At 42.9% G+C, this 24,805-nt stretch overlaps 2 protein-coding genes across 21 annotated transcripts in view; one reads left to right on the top strand and one right to left on the bottom strand.

The window, feature by feature from the left end:
• RAD51C (RAD51 paralog C) overlaps window positions 1-21,146 on the bottom strand; it is a 28,196-nt gene extending 7,050 nt beyond the window's left edge. The window contains exons 1-10 of one of the 13 annotated variants that reach the window (XR_010593846.1): window positions 20,950-21,136; window positions 18,555-18,810; window positions 18,110-18,276; window positions 17,318-17,451; window positions 14,760-14,891; window positions 11,626-11,692; window positions 7,932-7,992; window positions 6,194-6,410; window positions 4,622-4,682; window positions 492-1,369 (exon numbers count right to left, since the gene is read on the bottom strand). Coding sequence is in view for 11 of the 13 variants with exons in the window: in XM_042857923.2 (XP_042713857.1) it covers window positions 1,265-1,369; window positions 4,622-4,682; window positions 7,932-7,992; window positions 11,626-11,692; window positions 14,760-14,891; window positions 17,318-17,451; window positions 18,110-18,276; window positions 18,555-18,810; window positions 20,950-21,067 (1,101 nt within the window). In the remaining 2 variants the exon portion in view is untranslated. Of the gene's footprint in view, window positions 1-491; window positions 1,370-4,550; window positions 4,683-6,193; window positions 6,411-7,931; window positions 7,993-11,625; window positions 11,693-12,727; window positions 12,838-14,759; window positions 14,892-16,220; window positions 16,527-17,317; window positions 17,452-18,109; window positions 18,277-18,554; window positions 18,811-20,949 lie in introns of those variants that run through there. The other 12 variants (XM_024099676.3, XM_042857923.2, XM_024099675.3 and 9 more) reach the window with 12 other exon arrangements.
• A 1,726-nt stretch (window positions 21,147-22,872) lies between these two features.
• TEX14 (testis expressed 14, intercellular bridge forming factor) overlaps window positions 22,873-24,805 on the top strand; it is a 90,771-nt gene continuing 88,838 nt past the window's right edge. For 6 of the 8 annotated variants that reach the window (XM_065573213.1, XM_065573208.1, XM_065573212.1 and 3 more), the window contains exons 1-2: window positions 22,873-23,272; window positions 24,612-24,748. In XM_065573213.1, the coding sequence (XP_065429285.1) occupies window positions 23,055-23,272; window positions 24,612-24,748 (355 nt within the window). In that variant the 5' untranslated portion in view covers window positions 22,873-23,054. The remainder of the gene's footprint in view (window positions 23,273-24,611; window positions 24,749-24,805) is intronic. The other 2 variants (XM_065573214.1, XM_065573216.1) reach the window with 1 other exon arrangement.

Below are 24,805 nucleotides of genomic sequence, written 5' to 3'. Positions count from 1 at the left end.
CATTCAGCACTGAATTTTGTTTCAAAGCAAAGTCAATTTTAGGATGAATTACTAAATTAAAAATTATAGCTACTGACTCCCACAACTTGAATCTCATATTTAGGCTGCTGGCTAGGTTTCCCCAGCAATCAAGTTAGCAAGTTCTGTGCTTCAAGGGTGTCAAGTAATATATACATACTCCCCTTGTGGTAAATATTTGCTTTTGTATTTAAACCTTATAAAATGCATCCAGATATTCTGGTAACCAGCAACCCCCCCCCCCCCCCCCACCCCCATGTTCCTGCAATAATTAATATTTTGAATTGCCATTCAGTCAGTCAAGGTTTATTTTCTGTGAGAGAGGCCAGATCTTTGCTGCATTGTCAGTGGGTACATTTATGTTCTTCCCTTCGGTTTAGATTTTGGAGCTGCTAGTACACTGCTGTCTTTTAAGAAACACATTTCTCTTCTCTAAATTAAATTAGGACTACACACAAAACATGCCCTAGTGATTAGGATCACCATACTAAATCCTTTATTAGAAGAAAGACAGAACAGAGGCTGAAGACTATCCAGCCATGTAGATTAGACCTCAAATGTTTCCCATTCACCAAGATTGGGTTTTATCCAGTACAACAATTCCTATGTCCTTCTGCTCCAGTATGCTGTCTCGGACCATGGCCAGTAACAAATGCTTCAGCTGTTAGAAAGCTTTGATTGGTCTCCAACATGGACATTACAGTAGTTAAGGGCTAAAGCCCTGATTTAGCACAACACTTAAACACATTCTTATCTTTAAGCAGGTGCTTCAGTTCCATTGACAGAGGCCCTTATCCTGCAGCTTGTTCCATATGGACAGACCATTGTATGGAGCCCTATTGAAGTTCAGCTGCACACACAAGCGAATGCACGATCAAGACTTTGTCATCTGATGTACTGAATCGGATCCCATTGTTCCATGGAGCAAGTGTTTCTCTCTCTCTCTCGTGCTCAGACATACAAGTAGCAGCTATAATATTCTTCAACTAAAGAAGCTGAAGCCCCTGGTTGTAGAAAACATTTTAGTAAAGCCAAATTAGGTCATAAAAATAAACATTTTTAATGGCACTGCCATTATGTAAACTTGGATATTCTGGGTTTAATATTAAAGTAATTTGGGACACAGCAGTTTTGGTTTAAAATAGTCTCTCAGGCTCCCCTGGATGTTGAACCAATGTTGAACCAATGTTTATAGTACAAACATTTTCATACGTAACACCTTTGTTGAAGTTTATCCTTTGTATCACTATTGTTTGTCCCCTTCTATCCGTGGCCGTTTTCGAGGGTTAATTTCAACTTCTGCTGGGGTCTGGCTTGGAGGTGGAGGATGCACATCCCGGAAGCCATGAGGCTGTAAGATACAAACAAAACCACCAGTAGTAGTGGACCTGACTGTGATCTCAATTAAAGTGGTGAGAATCAAGAGTAACTCGAAGTTAATGGAGTGACACTGGTGCAACCCAACATCAGAATCAGGTCAGAAAAATGTCATTTATTTTAGAAAATTTGTTTAAAGTGTTCCTAATCCAGGCTAAAATCAGAATTATAAGGAAGTTCTTCCACCTACAGGCCAACTAAAAGTAAAATGAGAAGAGAGCTTATAAAGATATTTTCCTATCCCCAATCAGGCCATCATTTTCCTTTTGTCACTAATCACCACTATGGCTATGGAACACTGCTACTTTGTAAATTAACTTACACTGCCTATTGAACGCCAAATCCTTTGCTTCTTACTCAAGCAAAACTCCCTCAAAAGTGAGACACAAGCCCTGAAGGATTCAGTGCTAGAATCACACTTGCACTCAAAAACGGGAACTTTTAAACCCCAGGACAAAAGTTGGGTTTTTTTTAAATCTGAAAATTGCAACAAGACACCACATTGTTACAGAAAAGCATGTCTGAATCTGTCTTATCAAATTGCTCAGATCATCACTGCAGGAACAAGAGCGCTTGTGGCCAACAACTGTGATTTATGGGGCATGCTGGGATGTACCTCATCTGCCAAAACCCAAATGTGGGTTAGAATGTGGAAGTGACCAAAGACAGACACAGGAAAAAAAATTGAGATCTTATAGTGAGGATTAATTTGTTTAGCATCAGTGGCAGTTGCTTTAGGATTAGCTCATGATTCAGAATTTCTGGATTTAAAAAGTTTACAAATAATACAGGTCCAGAAAATGAATTTTGTTAAGTGTGTGTCTTATTTCAGACACATGCATGTGAGGAAAAGGGATATTATACACTATGACGTGGGAGGCCTGGATTTGGCTCTCTATCCTCCTGTCTCCAGACTGACAATGCTATGCAGGAAGCATCTCATGCTGATCTCTCCAGATAGTTAAGGGTCAGTGCTGACTCTCTCACAGTTGTTCTCTGATGGAAGGATTGTGACTACAATGCAGGGCCTTGGAGAAGGAAAGGGGCTAATCAGGAGAAAAAATTGCTGCCAGGATCCTGAATGCTCAGGAAGACACATGGAGAAGCAGAGAGCATTTCTGAAGAATTGACATTTCAGGTTGGTGCAGTGTGAAAAATCAGGTAGAATTACTATCAAGTATGTGACTTTTATAAAAGGCCAGTGGGTCCTATGCGCAAGACCAATTCAATCCATGAAACAAAGCCAGTAAAAAGGTTTTGACTGAACTCCAATCTCTATAGATTCTTGTGTATTTCTAAATGTCTCACCACATACAGTTTACTGGGACTTTATTTTTTAAAAATAAAATTAAAAATTAAAAAGGAACAAATAATAAGAGATCCCACAAGGGCAGAACTTGTACCATCCATCTGCTATTTTAAGCATCTCAAGTGTTCTTCTAAACTGTATAATGGGGAATCTTAAAGTTTAGTGTTTCACTGCTGCTTGCATCTAATCTCTGCCATTTACCCTCAGCATAAAGATTGACCTATAGCCAAGAATTCATTTAGTCTAACACACTAGGCTCCTAGGTGAAGCATTCCACTAGTTATGTAAGCAGTGGCATGACAAAGTATGAAGTGCTTGGATACCTTGTGCATGTGCTGAAGGCACTTGGCTTTCAGCCTCATGCTTTTCAGTCATCAGAGAAGAGCTATCATTCTTGTATAGCTTCATGAAGTATGCTCGTACTTTTAGACAGGGATAATGTGGCCCCACTGAGTTATTCTTTAATTTATCTCTATTTTACAGACAGGAGAATCACTAAGGATAGTTAACGTTATAAACCAGTTAAAAGGGAATGTCATCGCCAGTCCTGGAGACCTGAAGCTCTTGTGTTCATAGAACTTAAACAATCATTGGTCACTCAAAATTACAGATTTTGTGTCAGTCTCCCATTGCTAAATTACAAAGTGACAAAATCTGGGAAAGTTAAGTGAAATGTCATGCTGAAATTCATAACACTTAGCACTTAATGCTGAACATGTAAAGCACACTAATTAATGAATCCACAAAACCCCTCTGCGACAGCTAAGTATTATCCCCATTTTACAAGTGGAAAAACTGTGGGACAGAGATGTGAACTGACTTGCCAATAACCTGGAGGGGTGTCATTGTCCAGATCAGAACCAGGAGTCCCTAGTTACTAGCCTGTGCCTCAGACCACACCCTTTTGCCTGTCTGTTTACAGGCATGGAAGTGCCTATAACAGCGTTTCTCAACGACCAGTCTGTGGACCAGCACTGATCCCTGAGATCTCACTGACACAATTTAAGGAAGGCAGCAAGACGGTCCCTGGTATCAAAAAGGTTGAGAAACTGTGGCCTATAAGACCAGCTTTTTGTATCTTGGTGTAGATATGTTCGATCATATATTTTGCAGCATTGAATGTCTAACTACTAAGATGATATTTAAGAATAGGTACATAGGATGTCTACCACCAAACCTGAATTTAATGGAAGAATTAGATACAGAATTTATCACTCATGGAATTTATCTATCCTTTGAAATCTATGCTGAAGAAGTTCAACAAGACTAAAGGACAAACCTGGATAATCTAAAATTTCAACCAATCTTTGATAACCGTGCACTCAAGAGAGCCACATTTTCAGATTGTATTGAGGGATGGAGTGGAATTGGTTTATTTTACAAAATAAATCTGACAGGAAAAGGCACCTAGAAATATGACTAGAGGATTAAGATATGTTTTAAATGACATTTTTTTCTCCCAAGGTTTGTAAATGAAATGAACAAAATCTTTGATTTCTGTTCACTATGAAAACCTCAGATATTATGGATACCATTAAAAATCTGCAAGAAATGCTATGGCAACATGTTACCATGAGCACCTGTGACAAACAATTATTACATGTAGCTACCTAAATGATAACTGAAGAGATGAGTTTGGAGTTCATTTAATCTGAACAGAAAGATAATATTACTTTGTACCTATATAGTGCTTTGGATCTGTACAACTACTAGCACTTCATAAAAGGCAAATATCACAATATGTAATTTGTCACTCAGCATTGTATGAACATGGCTACCTCCAGTAAATTGTCTTGCACTCAGTGTTCTAAAGGAACAAATTGTGCACTCAGAGCTGTAGACACACCTTCTGCAAGCTTCCTTTTGGATAAACCCCTCCTCCCATCACTGAATCTTCACCCCAAAATGAATACTAACTGTAATATGGAAAGGTATGGTCGACTCCTTCTGACTTGGTGATTTGTACAATGTTGCCAACCTGGTCAAACAAAACAGGTTTTGTTAGTATTAGCAAATATACCCTGCTAAAAGATTTAGCAATGTTTCACAGCGCAATATAAAGCAAACTTTAGGCTTTTAGGGTCAGATTTTCAAAAGAGCACCACATTCAACAGCTCCCATTTAGGTATCTAAAATAAAACAACTACATTTTCAAGAGTTTCAGCACTGTTCTCAATGGGAATTCTGGGTGCACAGCACATTGTCTATTTAGATTGTGAACTCTTTAGGGCGGAGACTTGCTTCCTTACTCATATGTACATGAGGTGCTGTTGGCCCTATGCAGATAATAATGGAAGTGTTTCACTTCGGAAAGACATTGAGTACAATTCTACTCTACTCCATTAAGCAATAGATTTGGCCTTGAGAAACAGCTGACAGACAGGTTTAACTGTATCTAGTACGTTCCAACAAGCTGGGAAACAAGCAAGGAGTTTTTCCCAGATGTTTCTCAGGTTTATACATAAAATGTAGTGGCTAGGGCATTGGATTAGGACACAGGAGACCTTTATTCTATTCCTAGCCATACCACTAACCTATGCAACTTTGGGCATATCGCTTACTCCTGTGCCTGTTTCCCTTCCCCACTCTTTGTCATTCTTGTCTATTTAGACTGTAAGCTCTCTGCAGCAGTAATTATCTCTGTACTGTGTTAGTACAGTGCCTGGCACAATGGAGCCCCAATCTTGGCTGGGGCCACTACGTACCACTGTAATACCAAAAAAATAACAACTAGAAAATATCTGAACAGCAAGAGATTTTGTCCCACCAGCCCTGTGAATGCATACCTCCCTAAAGCGTATACGCTCCCTTGAGAAACATAAGGAAAAAGTTCTGCCTTGCAACAATTTGTCACCTTCCAAACTGTGATACCCTGCCAAGGATCCTGTTAATTATTTTTAGGGTTTTTTTTGTTTTTCTCCCTTAGGTGCCATTCTATTAGAGAGCACGTAATTACAGCCTGAGGAAGAGTGCCACTTCATATTAACTATATAGGGAATTCCTTAGAACATTTAAGTGTGGGTTGTACTTTACAAAATAGCCTAAATCTCAAGCAGCATAAGCCATGTTTTTATGGCACTCAGTTGGAGTTCTGCTAGCTGCCTCTGAGTCAACTGGGTCTGTTCTCACAGCAACAAACCCCACTGTAATTAAGCACTGAAATTTCCATTGCTGGCAGGGTGGAGAGAGAGGCAGGTATCATGTTTAACCAAAGCATAATGGACAAGGCAGGAAGACACTCTAACAGTCACATGAGCTCCACAATAACAGCTACAGAAACAAGGATTGTTAGCTATATCTGGATCATTTACAGATACAACAGAATTTGTTTATTGCTGTTTGTTGCATGTCTAAAATAGTCAATAGCACTCAAAACTGTAGCAGCTTTGCAGGTCACTCATAAGGAGATGCATGCCATATACAAAGGTAAAGAAGAATATTGTTCTATGCATATTGACTCTTTCTGCTTTCTCTATCTGCTAAATATACCTCAATCATTCCAGTGGGTTCATGAAGGAGGCAGGCCTCACAGTCAAAATGTCACTGCAAACTTTATTTTCAGTGAGTATTTATGATTAAGAACTTTTGTTCCATCTGGAGTCCACATGCTGATGCGGCTTCCCTCTTCCTAAGGGGCTTTTTGGCTGATCAGGGATGTCAAGTTAACTCCAAAACAAACAGCCTGGTGTAATCACTCCATGTCTCTCTCAAATGCATAAAGAAGAAAAGAAAAGAAAAGAAAAATCACAGCTCTCTCTCCACAGTTTAAAAAAACAACAACAAAAATCCCAACAGCTGGTCTAGTTTGTTCATTGTTTGCAGAGGATTAGGGAGTAGAAGGGAGGTTTTATGCTGCCATAGTTATATCTACACACTGATATTATGTGCAAGACAAAGTCAAGCAAGCAGATAACAGAAGTGGGCTAGGAACATACAGGAAGGAAGGAAAAAAGAAGTGGTGGCGGGGGAAGTCACATTGGAGCAGACAAAGATAAAGTCGAACTGCTCCCTTGGGGGAGGGGGGGGGGAAGTCACCCTCTTTGTTTTGAGCCCTGAAGGTTCCCCTTCAATTTCCCACCATCTGTCAGGAGGCGAACTAAAGGGAGCTCTTCAGAAAGGAAAGGGGTGCTTCAGTTTTTAGTACGGAGATCCTGCTTTGGGAGGCAGAATGGTCCAATGGATAGGGCCAGGGATTGGGAGGCAGAAGATCTTATTCTTAATTAGTTTTATTACTGTAATGCCGAGTTATGGACTAGGACCCCATTGTGCTAAGTCAGTGGTTCTCAAAGTGTGGGTCAGGACCCCAAAGTGGGTCACGAACCCATTTTAATGGGGTTGCCAGGGCTGGCGTTAGACTTGCTGGGGCCCAAGGCCAAAGCCCAAACCCCACCACCCGGGGCCAAAGCCTGAGCCGTACCATCCAGGCTTTGGCTTTGGCCCCCGCACCTGGGGCAGTGGGGCTTAGGTGGGCTCAGGCCTCAGTCCCCCTTCCTGGGGTCATGTAGTAATTTTTGTTGTCAGAAGGGGGTCACGGTGCAATAAAGTTTGAGAACCCCTATGCTAACACACCGGCTTGCCCAAAATCACACAAAACTTCTTTGTGCGTCAGTTTCCCCACCTGCAAAGTTTGTCCTGTTTTTTTTTTTTAAATACAGGTACTCTACTCCTGTCGGCCCCCCCACTGGCGTGATCCCACCCTGCTGGTGTCACACACCGCCCCCCACCATGCATTTCAGATAATATGGCATCTGCCATGGGTGTGATCTCACACATACCATGCGTGAGGTCAAAAGAGCTTAGAAGTGCAAGAACACTGTTTTCGCCACACTACCTTATTTAGTGAAGCTTTTTGAGGTGTATGGATGAAGAGAGCTGTAAATGCCAAGTACAGTTTTTTATTATCCACCAGTCTCCAAATTGCTCTTGAAGCTAATGCCACCAGACTGATATTTTGATGCTACATGACATCCTGTCAAAGACATAGTGTAATGCTGCAGCATGCTAATCACATGGGGAGGGAGGAGTTTGTCAGAAAGGTGACCACCCTACTGACAGGCTGACCTAGTAACCGTTGTAGTAGGGCCCTACCAGCCCAGAGAATGGGAGACCAAGACCTGAAATCAAACTCAGATCCCACTTGGCCGCTGGGTTCAACCTGAACTAGATTCTCAAATGGAAGATGCAGTAGGCACACTCTGTAAATTTACTAGCCTGTACTTTCACTTACCTCTGTTTGTTGTCCCAGTGGAAGATTAAACGGATGGTAGCAGCATGTCCCCAGCTTTCCCCTAAGAGAGATAAAAAAAAAAAAAAATCCCACATGCTGCTTTATTGTCTCCTACAATGCATTAGCATTAATACATTTAAACAGCAAATAAAAAAGTCATTCATCCACAAAGATGATTGAACACAAACAAAAGTGATATGACTCAATACCCCCAGAAATAAGGATTCCTTAATTATTTTACCAATTTGTAAGGTCAAGGAATAAAATCTACTCCCCTGGATTTTTGTGTGTGTGATTTTAAGATTGAAGAAATACCTTTATATTCAGAAAAAGTTTTTATATACATTTAGCAAGAGGACAGACACCAGTGATAGCATGAAAGTATGACTAAGAGGAGCCTTCCCATCTTTAGAGAAAAAAGTATAGTGGTTATATGGCTGCATCTAAATTTAAGGCAGTTATAATCTGGCTCTCAATTCTATTTGTAAACGCACAAACTTTGCTATTTTCCTCCCAAAATCTTGGATCATAAGAAGGGAATATTATGACCATTAAAGTGTTTAAGACTGTTATGCTAAATCCTCCATTTCTGAGAGCCCTCCTCTGACTTATTCAAGAAGTAGAGTAGAATGCTCAGAAACTTGAGAAATTGGGGCAATTGCCCCATTTCAAGGGAAGTAATCCCATTATTTCTGTTCACATCTAACTACGAGCTGAAGTGTGAATCAATTTATAGATAGTACTAGCAGATGTCTTTCTTTGTATGTTCCAGGAGACATTCTGTAGTCAGAAGATGGATTGGATTTTAAAGCAGTCATCCAGTTAAGTACTGCTAGCATACCCTATTCATCCAAACACAACCCCATAACTTCTGAGTCGAGTCAGTATATTTGTCGGTCTCTGACCTGTAACCAGTCCCATCCCATCACATCTTCATTACTGCACACAGAGGGGGGAAGCAATAGAACTCTGATAAAAGATCCTCAAATTAAATTGCTTAATACACCTAGGCCTTCAAGGCAACTTGCCAGGCCCCATTCCATCATGCTAAAGCAAGATTTAAGGTTGTGTTTCTTGGACATGGTTCTCAACTGGAGGTCAGAACATGAGTTTTACAAATGGGTGCAATTTCCATTTTAACAACATTTCCATGCATATTTAATAAAAAAATGACAAAATGAGATGCTTCTGAGTTAAACTGGCTGCAGATTAATATTGGACCTAATGGATAAGTATACCACATAAAAATGTCTAGGGACACCCATTTTAGCTCTCAGCAGTAGGAAAGAAAGCAGCTCCCTTCCCAGAAAGCTCCTGACTTAATACCTTCCAGCATCTGGGTTTTATTCATAATTTAGGGCTTCCCTTCCACTAGGAAACCGAACAACACGTTAGGGATTAAAGCTCTTGTGAACTCTTAAGAGAGATTTTTCTAGGGCCTACTAATCAATGAAACAACATTCAGTGGGGGAGACAGAAGACAGACAACCAGAGGCAGCAGGGCTGAAAATCGCTGACTTGGATACAAATAGATTAGATGCTAACAAGCCATCATTCTTTGGCTGTAATCAACATTTGAGGAACAAGTTTACTTTAGCCTCATTATGAGACCATTGCCATAGATGTACCATCGACACAGTGGTTCTCAACCAGGGGTACATGTATCCCTAGGGGTACGCAGATGTCTTCCAGAGGGTACATCAACTCATCTAAATATTTGCCGAGTTTTACAACAGGCTACGTAAAAAGCACTAGCAAAGGCAGTACAAACTAAAATTTCATACAATTACTTGTTTATACTGCTCTAATATACTATACACTGAAATATAAGTACAATGTTTATATTCCAATTGATATATTATTATTATTATATGGTAACAATGAGAAAGTAAACAGTTTTTCAGTAACAGCATGCTGTGACACTTTCCTATTTTTACATCTGATTTTGTAAGCAAGTAGTTTTAAGTCAAACTCCTGAAAGGGGTACAGTACTCTGGAAAGGTTGAGAACCACTGATCTAGAGGGCCTTCAGATCACTCTCCTAATTCTCCAATGCAACACTTAAAATAGGTGGATCTCCAGAGTAAATACAAATCAAATTGCACACAGCCTTGTGCCACTTCAGAATCCTCAGCCTCTGAGCTGCAGTTGCTTAACATTGAAATGTGGCTGAGCAGAGGTCCTTAGCCTGAATATTTCACCAGCGGAGGACAAACCTTCACTGTAGCAGGAGATGCAATTTAGTTTAACAAATCTATATAGCTGCACACATATTTAGGGCAGAGTCACATACAGTTTATGTCTTCTGCAATGGGGAGGCTATGTCAAAAAATCCTTAATTTCAAAACTGTGCACAAGACAGTTCGTGACACCTTGGGAATATCACCTAAATGGACTTCTTTCACATTCTTCACTGTGACCCAGTAAACAGAGCAGTTTTCCCAAACACTGGGTGTTAAACAAGGTTAAATCTATTAGCTTTAATTCATTTTGAAGCAAGAAAGGCTGCCAAAAATAATGAATACAGCTGAGAGCAGGAGGTAAAGACGACAAAGGGTCAGATACTGAAAGCAAGGTCTTTATCTGCATGCACAGTTCAAAATCCAATGTTGTCCAAGGAGATGCCTTGTATTTGTTCATTTTATCTTACTTCTGTGCCAAACGGTTCAAGGGCTGAACATTCATTGGGAACATCTTTCCCTCCCGCCTCCCCCCCCTCAAATAATCAAGACAATCATTACTTGATTCACAGAAGGTGAAGCTGTATGCAGAGAATGTTTCCCCGTTTAATTACAACATTAAATATATTTACAACATAAACCAAGAAAGAGGAAATTTAAAGCTTAATTAGGCCAAATCTCCATCCTTCAGGCAAACTGTTTCAGTCTGCCCTGTAAACACAGTAGACAGTCCCACACCCATACAAATTACTCTTGTGTATCTTTACTCTGCTTATAGGATAAATCAAAGTAGAGTGCCCCACACAGAATCTCCCCACCTCTTCATGATTACACAATGACAGGTTATCTGATAGTTCCAATGCGTACACCAAATCTGAAACACTTTTGGAAACTATTAATGAGTACAGTTTCAAAGGTTTACTTTGCCACTGTGTTTGAATATATTTAGGGGTGTGGATGGGAAGTTCTCAGGCAATTGTAGGGGAAGAAAATGAAAGCATGGTGGGGCCATTACCCCTTATGTCTTTGTGGGACATGCTGCAAGACATTAGCTTCAGATTCTGGAAACTAGCTACTGTACCCATTTAATAAAGCAGCGAATCTATACTATTTTCCCTCAAGAAGCAATTCAGTCAAATTTAGGAGTCCTAACAAAGGCTCAAACTAGTAACATTCCCAATCTGCAACTTAAAAGGTTACAAAACATCGCTTTCAAAACAAAATTGTTAAAAATTAATTCCTTTTTTAGGCTGGGATCTCAGATGCCATATTTGATTGTAGGATTAGTTTTAATAGCAGCAACTGAGGCCTGTAGTGAAAACAATATAGCTTGTTGTATTTCAGGTCTCTCCATCAGCAGCACTAAGTCATCACAGGTTCAGGTAATTTTACTGCCAATACTCAGCATTTTCCTGCAGCCACAGAAATTACAGCCAACATTTTCAGGTTTTTGTTCACGAAAAACAAACATTCAAAGGATAATATAATTTTCAACTTGCTGACTAAACACCTACCTAAAGCAGGTACCAACATGGACTGACTTTGTCCAATCCTTGTTGTCATTTGATTTGTCAAAACTACCTAAAGGGAAATGGGGGGGGGGGGGGGGAGAGAAGAGAAGGAAAACATAAAAATACAGGGAAACTGTCATGTAAGAAAAAAAAAATGATTTTCCAAGTCTGCATCAAGAAAAGCTATATTAATAATCTAATGCTGCCATTATTACTCAAGCAAGACTCCCACTGACTGCAATGGGACTTTTGCACAGTAAAGAGAGGCTGGGAACATTTACGGTATCATTATCCAGAGCAGATTAGTAGAACTCTGCAAAAATATTTTCAGTCTGCTAAGGGGGGGGGGGTTGCTCTCATTCAGGACTGTAGCTCTAAAGCTAAACCTTCTCCTCATCCTAGATGCCCAAACATCTTACAAGCTAGTACGTTACACAGACATCTAAACTGTAGTTAACACAAATTCTATTATTCACATACATAGGCCCTCTGGCAAAGGGGTAGACATCATCCAATGTGCCATAAATGTACACAGTGATGTACAAAGTGAGCATGTGCTCTGCAATTAGCAGAATCCCTGCAGCTTCTAGTCTAAAAATGCGCAAGTAGGTACAATACAAAGCAATACGCAAGAGAACAGACAGAGTGGGGGAGTGTTTTTACAGCATGAATCTTCGTAGGCGGCTCACAGACAGTCTAGATTAGATTCCTGGTAGAATGGAGGTAGTGGTGGGGAAGAGATAAAAAAGGAGCAAGAGAGGTAGCAGCTGACTTGATACACTAGATTTGGTAATTTTGCAGATTTTCTTCATTGTAATATTCATTTCAGTTTACTGGGGAAAAAAAAAAAACAGCACCTATCCCAAACCCAAGGTCTTTCAGTGTTTGGTTTTATTACTGCTGTACAATTCTTGCCTGACTAGTTAATTCATTAGACGATTTCCTATACATTGTGATTTATCATTTCATATCAAGGAAAGAGACCTATATGATGAAAGCGATTCTCTTTCAAGTTCACAAGACAACTAATGTATGGGCTGGATGGGAATAAAGAGAAAGGTGTACAAAATACAGTTACAGAATACATATATCCCCTGGTACCTACCCATGAAGGAAAGCCCTTCATAATTCATGTGTGTGGCTTACTGTCACCAGCAGGCACACAGGTATTACACTGGCAGAATGCAGTTATGCGGTTTTCCTTCCTGTAGTTATCTAAGGAAACACGGGGGAGGATTTATTTTTAGCAGTACAGACAAAAGCCAATTGCATGACAGCAGTCTGGATGACAGGGAATCAAGTCACCTGGCAATTGTGTGGACAAGCACCATTTTGAGACTGTGGAAGCTTGAATTCCTGAACAATGCTTCTCTGTGTTGTAAGATCTCAAAAAACACCCCTATATTTAGCTGTAGCTCCTGAGTGCCATCTGCTGGCTAGATGGCTGCACATTTGCAGACTTTCATACTGGGGTAAATGATGCAGAAACAATTTACAGGCAGGAAACTATGGGTTTCCATGGATGCCAGAGCAATGAGCCAAACCACAGCAAAGAAAGTGGTTTTCCTCCCTCGATGTGGTCCTTTCATGAAAACAGTAGTTATTTCTAAACCAACAGGCCCAATCTAAGACAATTTAAGGATTCCTAGTTTATTTAAATGTGTGCACACATGTGGGGAGAAGAAGCTGAAGGCACAAGCTCTAGCTCTCCTTTTTCTAGATGTTTTTAATAAGAGAAGCTACCAGTGACAAAAGGCCAGTTCAACTGGGCAGAATTAAACATCTGTGAAAAGAACTTCACTTTAAGTGGTGTTTCACTGTAACATAAAACAGATGCCATGGGAAAACATTCCCTCTTGACCTTACTGATGATGGTGGTAGACTCTCTTCTGCACCCCCTCCATCTCTACAAGGCATATTCACCACTTCGGTCCCCTCAGATGGAGAGGGCGTGGTCAACTTTGTGTGTCTTTGCCCCTTCCTTCCACAGGTTAGTAGCAATTTCTCTTCTACTGTTCAGCCAGAGCAGAGGAGAGGGGAGATGATAATCCCCGCAGAAAGACAGCAATAGTCCTCTCACTAGCAAGCATAGTGAAAACCAGTTGTAGCAAAGTGAAACTTCACTGTAAGCAGAGAGCATAAGAAAGGAAAGTCCACTGAAACACCATGGAACTTCCACTCCACTACCAGCAGGTTTTATTGTATCTGCTATCATATTTAAAATTCCTACCCCAATCAAGAGGCACAAAGAAAGAAAGTATAAAATAATATAGGCTTCTACAGATTGGTATTTGATCACTTAACTAAGTAGATTCATAAGATACTTCTCAGGTCAATTTTACTTGTGTAGCCAAGTCCAAGAGAAAGACTATCTAATTGTCCACCCTTTGCTTCATGTCCTTTCTACAGCAGATTTTGCTTATTGGCAATCTCTCAGATGCCAGCAAAAAGTTGCCATTATCCAGTTGTTGCTAATTAGCGGAAGGCGGCTTTGCAGGGCTGCAGTCAGGGAAGGCACCACTGGAATGTGTCTTCCCTGGCTGCAGCCCCACAAACACACCTGCGGACAGAGCAGCAGTGGGGAGGGGAGCTGCAGCCCAGATACTGGGGCTTTCTATGGTGTGTGGAGATGCTAGGGGCTCAAGGAGCTCCAGGGTGCTCTTTCTGCGCTCTCTGGTGCTTGGGGCTCAGCATGTCCCAGCACTTCCTTCGCTGGGAGCAGCCCCCCAGCATTGCACAGCTCAGGGAGAGGTACTGTGCAGCTATGCCATCTGGGCTGTAGCCCTCCCCACCCTGTTATTGCTCTGCCCACAACCTCCCCTCCAAACTTGCCTGCAGCGGGGGCTTTCTTCCAAAAAACCATGATGAATAAGCGGTATACCACTGCTAATATCCAATTCCATTAACATTAAAGTCAATGGTACAGGATTGGCTTCCAGCAAAATGTTGCTATTAACAGGTGGTTGTTAATATCCAGCTACTGTATCTGCTAACAGGCAAACACAAGTTTCAGTTGCATGCCTGCGGTTTTATTTTGCTGTTTTCAGGCCTAGATAACCGCATTAGTAGAGTCTTGTTGTGTACTTTGCGTATTGTAAAACTGCATCTCCTTTGACTCAACTCACACCCAAACTCACAGCTAATTTATGAGCATTTGCTATGCTGATCAACTGTTGTGCTAAGCCATTCAGAAGCCGTGTTCGCAGTGAGAGGTCCTCAAAGTCGTGGCGAAAAGGAAAGGCAATTCCATCCACAATAACCAATCGGACCTAAACATAGAAAGCAAAAAAAATGGTGTTAAGCTTGTATTCTATAAACCAGTGATGACATCCAACAGAATATTTCAAGTGTATCAGAATCTATTTCATATAAAATAATTAAAATCTTCTATTTGCTATCTGTGTGTGTCCAATAACCAATAATACACTAAGATAAAAAGCTGGACAACATTAGTGGTTGAGAATGGAAACAGGAGAAGAGAAAGTTAAGCATCAGTTACTACTTTTCAGCCTCCTCAACTTTAATTCCTATCATTTTAATTTCATCCTCACAAAAGAACAGGATGAACTTCACTGTTAAGGTAGCTCATCAAGGTACTGAGGCTGTAAGCAGAGATCAAGCTTGGAAACATGGATTTTAACAGAAATTTACACATATACCAGGCACTGCGCTATGGAGTTCAGTGTCTGTCTCCCCTGTAGATGTTTGCTTTGCTTCTTTTGGAGCATTCATTAGCTAAAACTAGAATACAAACACTGCTATAGGCTCATCACCATCCATAGCAGATGAGGATTTTGATTTATTCCAGCTTCATTTGCAATAGCTGTTATGATGGCCAAAACTGCTTCAAGTATAGGAGGGAGGGAGACCTGGTAGTCTTGTATTGTTCAAGTGCCTGGTTGCTAAAACAGCAGAATCATGGGATTCTGCAAATTCTTGCATTACTGGGCAAGGCAACAGCTTGAAAATTACAATGGGAAAACCTTGTTGTTGTACTATTGATTTAACACATCACTGGAAAATAGCTTTAGGGCTGGAACGTACAATCCTGCAGCAAATGTCACTTTGGGAAATGGCACTGGGAATCCGACAGGAAAGAAGAATTTGAAACGGGAGGTGGAGCTGAAATCAGAATTAAAACAAGACCCCCTTGCTTGCTTTCATTTTTCCCCAGGGATTCTCTTTCATAAGATTCTGTCTGGTGCCTCATATTTGGCTATAAAATTCACTCCTGCCCTTACAGGAATGAGCAAATCAGTTTAACAGTACAATAATTCAGTATACTAGAAAGGCAAATTGTATTACCCCATCTACATGCCTATCCGATTAATAGATACTGAGGTATGATGGTAACTTACCAGATTTCTTTCTATTGCATTTGTTACAAAATTAGCAGAATTGTGGGTTTAAGGCACTCAAAATAGACAATAACCTAATCTTGATAACAGTTGCCCTGTCCACACCACGGCCAACCCATTCAAGCTGAAGTTGTTTTAATTCCTATAAATCATAGTCTTCTCTGTAGGGTAGACAGTACCTATGGAAGTAACTTAGCCTTGGTGGGCAGCAGTGTATCTGAAAAAAGGATCCATGTCATTCATAATACAAAATAAAGTTAGGAGCTGTTCTGGAGTTCCCAGGCTGTGTCTTAGCTCTGAGGCTGCTTGGAGGGATTGGGCCACTTTTAACACAAAATGGCACTGCAACTGTCTGTTAGGTCACGTATTAGGCTGGAGAAGAAATCACCAGAGAGTCTTGTAGTTCCCAACCATCAGAATATCAGATTCAAAGCCAAGCATCAATAATCTGCACAGATGGCACAACAGAATAGCAGCCCTTTGCCACTGTGCTAATGAGGCTGTGTGCTCTCCTGGGTAGCCAACACAACAAGGAACCTTTAGTACCTGGCAAAGAGAGGGCAATATCAGAGGCAAGTACAACTAAAACTAAAAAGTTCATCCAAAAATGGAAAATTAAGTATTAGCTACAACCTGGATAACATTCCTAAACAATAGTCATTTGTACTCTGTTACACGGAGTCACAGAGCAGCTTGGTGGGGAGAAATTTGCCCTGAAGAATCTAAACATCTTGAAAGGAGGTGGAGGAAATCTGCATTACAATATTGTTACACTCAGAACCTAGGCAACTTTTCAGCAGTTGTCCACTATACAATTAAGCTGCAGGCTCAAGTTGCTCATAGCAACAGAAAACGTATTGAGAGAGAGAAAAGAGTCAGCCTCTGGCTGCCATGATGCTGATAGGTTCTTTTGGTGATGGATGCTGTCCTTGGGGGAGAAAACTGGCACTGTGTCATCCTGGCATCATTACATCATGTTGATGAAATGCAAACATGACCTAGAGATACATTTTCCAAGGGCACCTGTTGCACTAAGAAAATGTAGTATTTGTGGTGTGGTGCCTCAAGAGTCGTAGCATTAGGATGGAGATTAAGCAGGTTAAAAGGAAGGAAATTATTAGGAAGAGGAAATTGGTAGCAAGAACTGAGAGAGAAAGAAGCACAGATTTTTACATCTGAGGTTAGGCAGCAGTTAAATCTCAGTTCCCAGGCTCATGGTCTGCTTGGAAACTCAGATTGATCAACCTTTTCTCACACCAATGAACAAACCCTCAATGTCTTCAATACAACTCCAAATACGTAAGGTATATTTCAGCTAAGTCTGCAGTAACCCTTACCTTTGAATGCTCTGAAAGGAAGTCTGGGAGGAGGTAGACCTGTGCTAGCAGCTCTGTGTAGTCATGACAACGGAAGTAATAGATATGAGAAAGAATACTTTCAAGGGAGAAAGTCTCCAGGGATTTTTGAAAGTCTGGGGGGGGGGACAAAAAAAAAAAAAAAATCTGTGCTCAACACATTATTACTCTCATCATTCCTCCAACCCCTGTCTCCAGCACCTAACAACAAAAACAACATTTGAAAATTTGTAAAAAAAGGAAAAGGAAGTTATCGGTCAACAATTAAAAGTGGAAGGAAATTTCCTTTCCATCTGTCTTGAAAGTGGGCAGCACAATCACCTTCTAGAAATTGTATCAGAAGCTGTCTCAGGATATGCACACACATTCACTGAAACCTGCAGAGAAGACTGATGCAAAAATAATAACTAAGTTTAAAAAAAAAAAAAAACACAACAATTTTGTTCAGTAATATAACTGTCAAGCCAGCTGACCAAAATGACATTAGTCAAAATTAACCAGATAATATTTAATGTGTGGGTTCTAACTCATGTGATATAGGTGTCCGCTCAAATCTGTTAAACATCAACAAGTTCTTTGCTCAATGTGGTCCTAATAGTCATATGCCAAGGCTGCTGGACCTGACACCTTGACAACTTGTCCTCCTAGCTATCTATATGTAAAATAAACCTTTTAAATGCAATACAACTTGCCTACATGTAATTAGTTTTGCACATATACCAGTATAAGAATGTTAGCCTACCATGCTGAAAGGAACACGGTTTGGTAATATACCTTCTTCCTGATGTGTTTCAGCAATAAGCTGGCAGTGCTGAACACAGGCAGCTGCAATGTCTACCACTCTGTCTACCATAAAGCTTCCCTCTGTATCAATGAAAACTGCTTCTCCAGCAAGCCCCCCAAAACATTCTGGAATCTGCACATCTACTGCCAGCTGCATACTGTCAGAAGAAACAAAAAGAGTTAAAGACAGAACGATAATTAAATAATAATATGTCATTATCTACAATCCTCCACTCCAAATTTATCTCTAAAGTGACAGTTAGTTCTGGTGAGGGGTAAACTGAGCAGGAGATATCACCAGTATCAAGATATTTCTGTAATACACCATGGAATCTGGGGTTGCAGCCATAATAACAAGAATAAAGGACTTTGGCCATAGTTACAATCAGTATTATTAAATCCCTAGTTGCACAGAGGTAATATACAAATAAAATACCATAACTGGGTTTTCCCAACACCTGGTGCTCCACAGATCTCCGTGATTTTTGTTAGTTGCACACCACCTCCCAGAATATCATCTAAAGCTGAACAAAAGGTGATGATGAAGCCTTGTGCCTGTTCTTCTGCCAAGAGTTCTAGTGCTGTGCACTTCCCAACAGCTTCCGGATCACCAGCAGTCTTTGCATTACTGTGACATTCTCTTCTTACAATTTGCAAGGTTTCTAGTGCCTCCTCTTTAGAGATTCCAATTTCTGGAGGGGAAAATAAATAAATAAATAAATAAAGCACGGGACAGTTTATTTTTACAAACAACAGGTCCCAGTATAAATAGAGAAGACCACTTCTGCTGGATTTATAGGCTCTGCAATTAGACCAGTTAAAAAGACTTCCCAAAAAGTATTAATATTTTTGGAGTAATGATGGAAACAGACTACTCATGCTGACCTATTTGTCTCCATCTTTGGAATAAAAACTAGTGGCCTGATTTTCAGAAGTACCAAGAACTCACAAATCCCACTGAAGTCAATGGAAGCTGCAGGCACTCAGCCCCTCTGAAAGAAATCAGATCATAAATTTCTTCTTCCAATCACTTAACACCAGCTTTCTTTAATATTCATTCTCTTTTGGTGATGACAGGATTTTTTTTCAGAAGATAAAGGTTCACATCACGGCCAGAAAAGCAACTGACTACCGGTTTCTATCCCACTAGAAGCTCATCATACCAACATGACACCACTAATAAGATCGGTAGGAGCTGAACCAAACACAAAGAAAGTGACTCCAACAGCAATTAATGTGGTTTGTTCAAGTTCAGGTGGGAGTGTGCATGCCAAAGAAGGGACCTCCAAATGAGAGACCAGAAGTGACCTATGTCATAGATTTGGATGGGACCTGGGAAGACAAATTCCCTGTTGTCATATCATCAGGGACTAATATAGTCAATTACTGCTCACTTGAAAAACACATCTTCTGGTTAATGGCTTCAGAATCACAGGTAATGAAGTAGTTTTAACTAAATTACAGTGACACCTAGTGGTCATAAGCAGCAAATAACACAGAAGCATATTCAAGGGCCTAAGACCTATTTCAAATCCAAGTGAAGTTATACACAGTAATGGAACAATGCAAGATACATTAATATTTCTGATAAATATATATAAACAGATATATTTATTTCACTTTGATCTGAGAAATGAGAAAAGATAAAAGCTGAGAAAACATATTTCATACATTTATCTTAGTGGATTGGAAGATCTATTCTAGTTTCTTGTGATCTATTCTAGTTCCTTTGTAAACAATTTCACACCCCTTTACTTGATTTAGAACCTGAGATGTATGGGGGTAACCTGTTACAGTTCTCCTTTCTCAGTGTCTCATTTCCATTTAGTTCTCAGCAAAAGTAGGATCCTCTGTCAAAGAGTCAGATCCTTTTTACTGAGATACAGTATAGGTAAAAATAATTAAACATGGGAAAATGTTTTCCTTTCACTTCTTCAGACTTGCATGAAGACTGGATGAGATAAGACCCTTCTCTCAGGGAGTCCAACCATAGTACTTGAGCACTGCTGAAGTTAAGTGCTTTATACACATGAACTAATTAATTAAACTAGTCAGTTGTTAAAACCCCATTCTTACCAGCAAGGTGCTAGCCTGGTTTCCCATGTAGGCGGGGGAGCTCTGTTAATAATCAATGCTCAAAATCACAGTACAGACTGGGGGAATTGGGGGAGGACATTAAAAGGAGCCCCAAGAAAAGCCCTAAGATAGGGAGGGGAGTGACGGAAGATGAAACCTGGGCTATAGTGTCTGGGGATGGAACAATGAGGGGAATCCCAGCCTATGGTACCTAAGAGAGAACGCTCCCAAGACTAGAAAAGTGGGGAGGTCCCTGGCTAGAGGGGTGCTTGGGGGTGGCTCAGGGTGGCACCTGGCCTGTAGAGAAGGGTCTTGGGGAGGATGAGAATGTGCCTAGGTAGAGGATAAGGAACATAGGTGCTGGAACTAGGGGTGCTGCTGGATTGAAGTGGTTTCCATTATATACAGGATTTACAATTTGGCTCTCAGTATAAAAACTGAAACTCATTATAAAAACTGTTCCAGCACCCCAGTAAGGAAGGGGTCTTGGGGAGAGAACGACGGCCAGGGAGTGAGGTTCGGTGGGGGCGTAGATGGGGCTTTAGAAGAAGTTATAGAGTGGGTAGACGGTCCGGGTCCGCTGGGAAGGGGCAGTCGGTGCGTGTGCAGGCCTGGCCTGGGAAAGAGGAGGGGCAGAGGGGGTGCGAAGGGGGAAAGCGCCGCCGCTGGGCTAGAGCCTAGCAATTGAGACGCGGGGTCGGGGCCTTGGCGGGGGATAAACCAAACCCCTCCCCCGATGGGTCCCAGTCCGGTACCTTTGCTGAGCTCGCAGGGCCCGATCTCCAGCAGCTCCTGGGCCGTCTGGAACCCGGCTCCGATGAGCTTAGCCCTGAGCCCTGGGGCTAGAGGAAAGCTGCCCACATCCCGCTGCATGGTCCCCAGGCTGGGCCCAAAGCCTCCAGAGCTCTAGGCCTGGGCTCCACCCCGGCCCGCCCCCGCCCAGGCCAGTCCCCTCCCACCGACCCGGGATCCCGCCCTGTCTGCGGCCCTAAATCCTTTCCCTCTGCTCGGCCCCCGGCTAGCGACTCCGGCCGGGCAGCAAGGAGCTTCTACAGCCGGGGGAGGGCGCACGGTGCGAGCCATGAGGCACTCAGCCTGCTGGCTCATACTGGCGCCCCCAGCCTGGGTGTATATAGCGGGTCCCAGGTCAGGTGCCAAGGTTAGGTTGGGCACCCCTGAAAGATGGGTAGCCTTAGGTGCTGCTTGCCCCCAGCCCTCTACCCGACCCCCCCCCCCCCCAGCTTTTGAGACATCTCTTTCACCCAACCGGTGTTTGTGCGCTGTCATTTTTAGATAATAATCTCTAGGGGCAAGGGCTGTCTTTGCAGCGCCTAGCAAATCATGGGCACCATTGTAATGAAAATAGTAATCATCTCTCTTTTGTAGCTGGATGTGCAGCAGTGCAGAAAAGAGGTGAGGTGAAGAGCTAAGTTCCTCAGCTCTGGTATAAGCAATGATCAACAAAAAGAACCCCAAACATGTTATTTTTTTAAAAACTATGATTTTTAAGACATTCTTAGAGTGGGTGGACTCATGGTATCACAATGCTTGGGGTTGGAAGTATTGCTTTAGTCACCTATCCTACTTGGACCTACATGTTGGGCCCTGGCACAGCACTCTTATCTACCTCAGATGTGTGTTTCAATCAGCAACAACATTTGTAGCTGCTTCTGTGAGTGAGAGACTGGCATTTGTAATATTAGTCCAAACTCCATTGTGAGTCAGGGCACATATAGCTGAAAGAGAGACAAATCTTTGCTGGTATAGCAGACTTTAGAGCTTGCTTTATAATCTCTGTGCCCATAGGGCAAGGAAGTGTGATCAGAATACAAGATTTGACAGGCGAATTATTTCTCCATTTAGTCCTTCATCTTCCAAGAGAGAGATAAGGACAGCCCAGGAATTGCAGGATTTGTCTGAGATATGAGACTACAGTCAAGCAGCTACTTTAATTTGGTTGTGTTTAATTGAGTATAATGTTACAGTTGCCCTCACAGGCTGGGAAGTCCATTTGATCAGGCAGACATTTTAATTTAACCCCGCCATGACTATTGTGAACAGCCAATTACACAGTGGGGACTTGAGGTGACATATCTCCTGGGATCAGGGGTCACAATGGAAAATAAAAGTAGTGGTATGAGAAACCTCTCCTCAGAATAATATCCCAGTCTCGACCCACAGCCCTAATTGAGCTAATTGTTCCTGCTGAAATCTCAACAATGTAGACGTGTAAATTACCATAGGCTTAAAAGTTAACAGCCCCACTGAGATTAATGAGAGCAGCTCATATTTCTTGGTTATTTTTGTATCTCTGCATTCTGATGCAGGCAGTGCTGCATGGTGGGGGGGTACATTTATATAATTATATTTGCAAGCTGGCAGACTAGGAACTTAGGCGGTGGTTCTGCAAGCTGATTCCCGAGGCTCCGCTTAATACTGTATGTCAAAAATGAAAGACCCAGTTTGAAAAATCATGACGCTGCCAGAGAAATGTGGCTAAAATGTACTGCTGCGCCCCACCTCGCTTGGCCCCCCGTTTTGTGCACAGAGTATGTTGTACGTTTCCTGTACACTCGGCATCCTGTTACATGCACGAGGGGCACTTGGCAAGGCGTTCAATGCCTGGTGTCCACCGACCGGGATAATTACAGCCACCGCTGGCAGGTGGAGGTGGCGTCGTGTTGCCAGACGGGGTGGCTCGCTGTATGTAGTCGGTGCATGTGGCCGCGTGTTGTAGGCATGATGTGCACGTGGCAGAAGTTTGGGTGGATGGCGTAGCCTGTAGCGAGCCTCCGACTGCTCCACTGCCCATCTTGGGGCAGGTTAATCTCCGCAGAAGAGTGGTCTGGACAAACCGCAGATGAAAGCCCGTGCTGCCCCGCTTCGCACTTCATGCCAGGGAGTTGTGGCCCAGGGGAGCCTCCATACCTCCCCCCAACACCCCGCCCTCGGGCAGCTCCTTGGACCCGTGGAGCTTCCACCCCTCAGGAACTGTGTCCTGTGGGGGCCTCCGTCCCTCGCCAGTAACGGTCGCCTCCCTCGACGGTTGGCCAGGGCTCCGCCGCCACGAGCTGCTAGGTGGGGACCGAGGTATTTGGGGGGAGGGGGCGGATTGAGAGGGGGTCGGGATGGAGGAGCGAGGCGAAGAGGGGCCTGTAGCGGTCAACGGTTGTGCGGGGGGCGGCGTGCCGGGTGTTTGTGGACCTGAAGCCGTGTATTAGGGCTGAGGGAGACAGGGCTGAGTGCGGGCCCACGTGGTGGGGTGGGGTGGGGGGTGGTGGGGTGTAGGGTGAGGGTGCTGAGTGCGGGGCGCACGGGTATTGAGGTGTAGGGTGGGGGTGCTGGGTGCGTGGGGGTGGGGTGTAGGGCGGGGGTGCGGGGGGTGCAGGATGAGGGTGCTGAGTGCGGGCATGTGGGGGTGTAGGGCGGGGGTGCAGCATGAGGGTGCTGAGTGCGGGGCGCACGGGGTATTGAAGTGTAGGGTGGGGGTGCTGAGTGCGGGGTGGTGGGGGTGTAGGGCAGAGTGCTGAGTGCGGGGAACGCGGGGTGGGGGGGTGTAGGGCGGGAGTGTTGAGGGCGGGGTGGTGGCGTGTAGGGCGGGAGTGTTGAGGGCGGGGTGGTGGCGTGTAGGGCGGGAGTGCGGGGCATGTGGGGGTGTAGGGCGGGAGTGCTGAGTGCGGGGCACGCGGGGTGGGGGTGTAGGGCGGGAGTGCGGAGCGCGTGGGGAGTGTAGGGCGGAGTGCGGGGCGTGGGGGGTGTAGGGCGGGAGTGCTGAGTGCGGGGCGCGCGGGGTAATGGGGAATAAGGGAGGCTGTTGCGTGCGGCCACGGTGAGTAGGGGATAAAGGGGGGAGGAATTGCTGAATACGAGATGCACCAGGTGCAGGGAAGGTACTGAGTGCCCTGTGATTAGAAGCGTTTGGGGGCTCTGGCCCTGAGCAGAAGGCACCCAGTAACTGGAGCCTGTTTTACTCGCTCTATACTGTCCTTATCCAGAGGTCTGAGATACTGTAGGTCTGTGCACCTCTCAGGGGTTTAGGTTCATTCCCTTAGATGGACTCTGAGCATTGCTTCAGCGGGGTCCTCTTAAATCCTGTCTCACTTGCATTGTTTAACCCCGCACACAGCTCAGTCTATGGGGTCCAATAAGCAAAGTCCCTAATGAGTACATTCCAACCTTCTGTGTAGACCATATTCTCATGTGGTTTTGTTATTACCAGGTGAACTGCAGATGGGCCCATTAGGGAGCTCTATCCTTCCCCCTTTCTTTCTCTATTTCCCGATGAAGAAGCAGTCGCTCAGTAGTGGTTATTATAGCTATTAAGCTATTTTAATCTAAAATATGTGGATTGTATCTTTGCATTTTCTAGCTGTGACCTGGATTCAGTATAATTTATTAGTCTGTTTCTTTGAAACAGGATGGCTCATGCTGTCCCTCTCCCCATACCTTGTCCAGTCCAGCTTGGTACTATAAAAAATGATTCATTGGAAGCTCAACTGCACGAATATGTTAAACAAGGAAACTATGTTAAAGTGAAAAAAATCCTGAAAAAAGGTAAGAGTTGAATTTAGACAAGTGTTTGCAAATATCATGCTCTCTTGTATTTTTGAC

The sequence above is a fragment of the Chrysemys picta genome, chromosome 19, assembly GCF_011386835.1.
Source record: "Chrysemys picta bellii isolate R12L10 chromosome 19, ASM1138683v2, whole genome shotgun sequence".
NCBI classification, from domain to species: Eukaryota; Metazoa; Chordata; order Testudines; family Emydidae; genus Chrysemys; species Chrysemys picta.
Note: the sequence above shows the minus strand (reverse complement) of the source record. Positions and strands in the feature narration are given on the sequence as shown.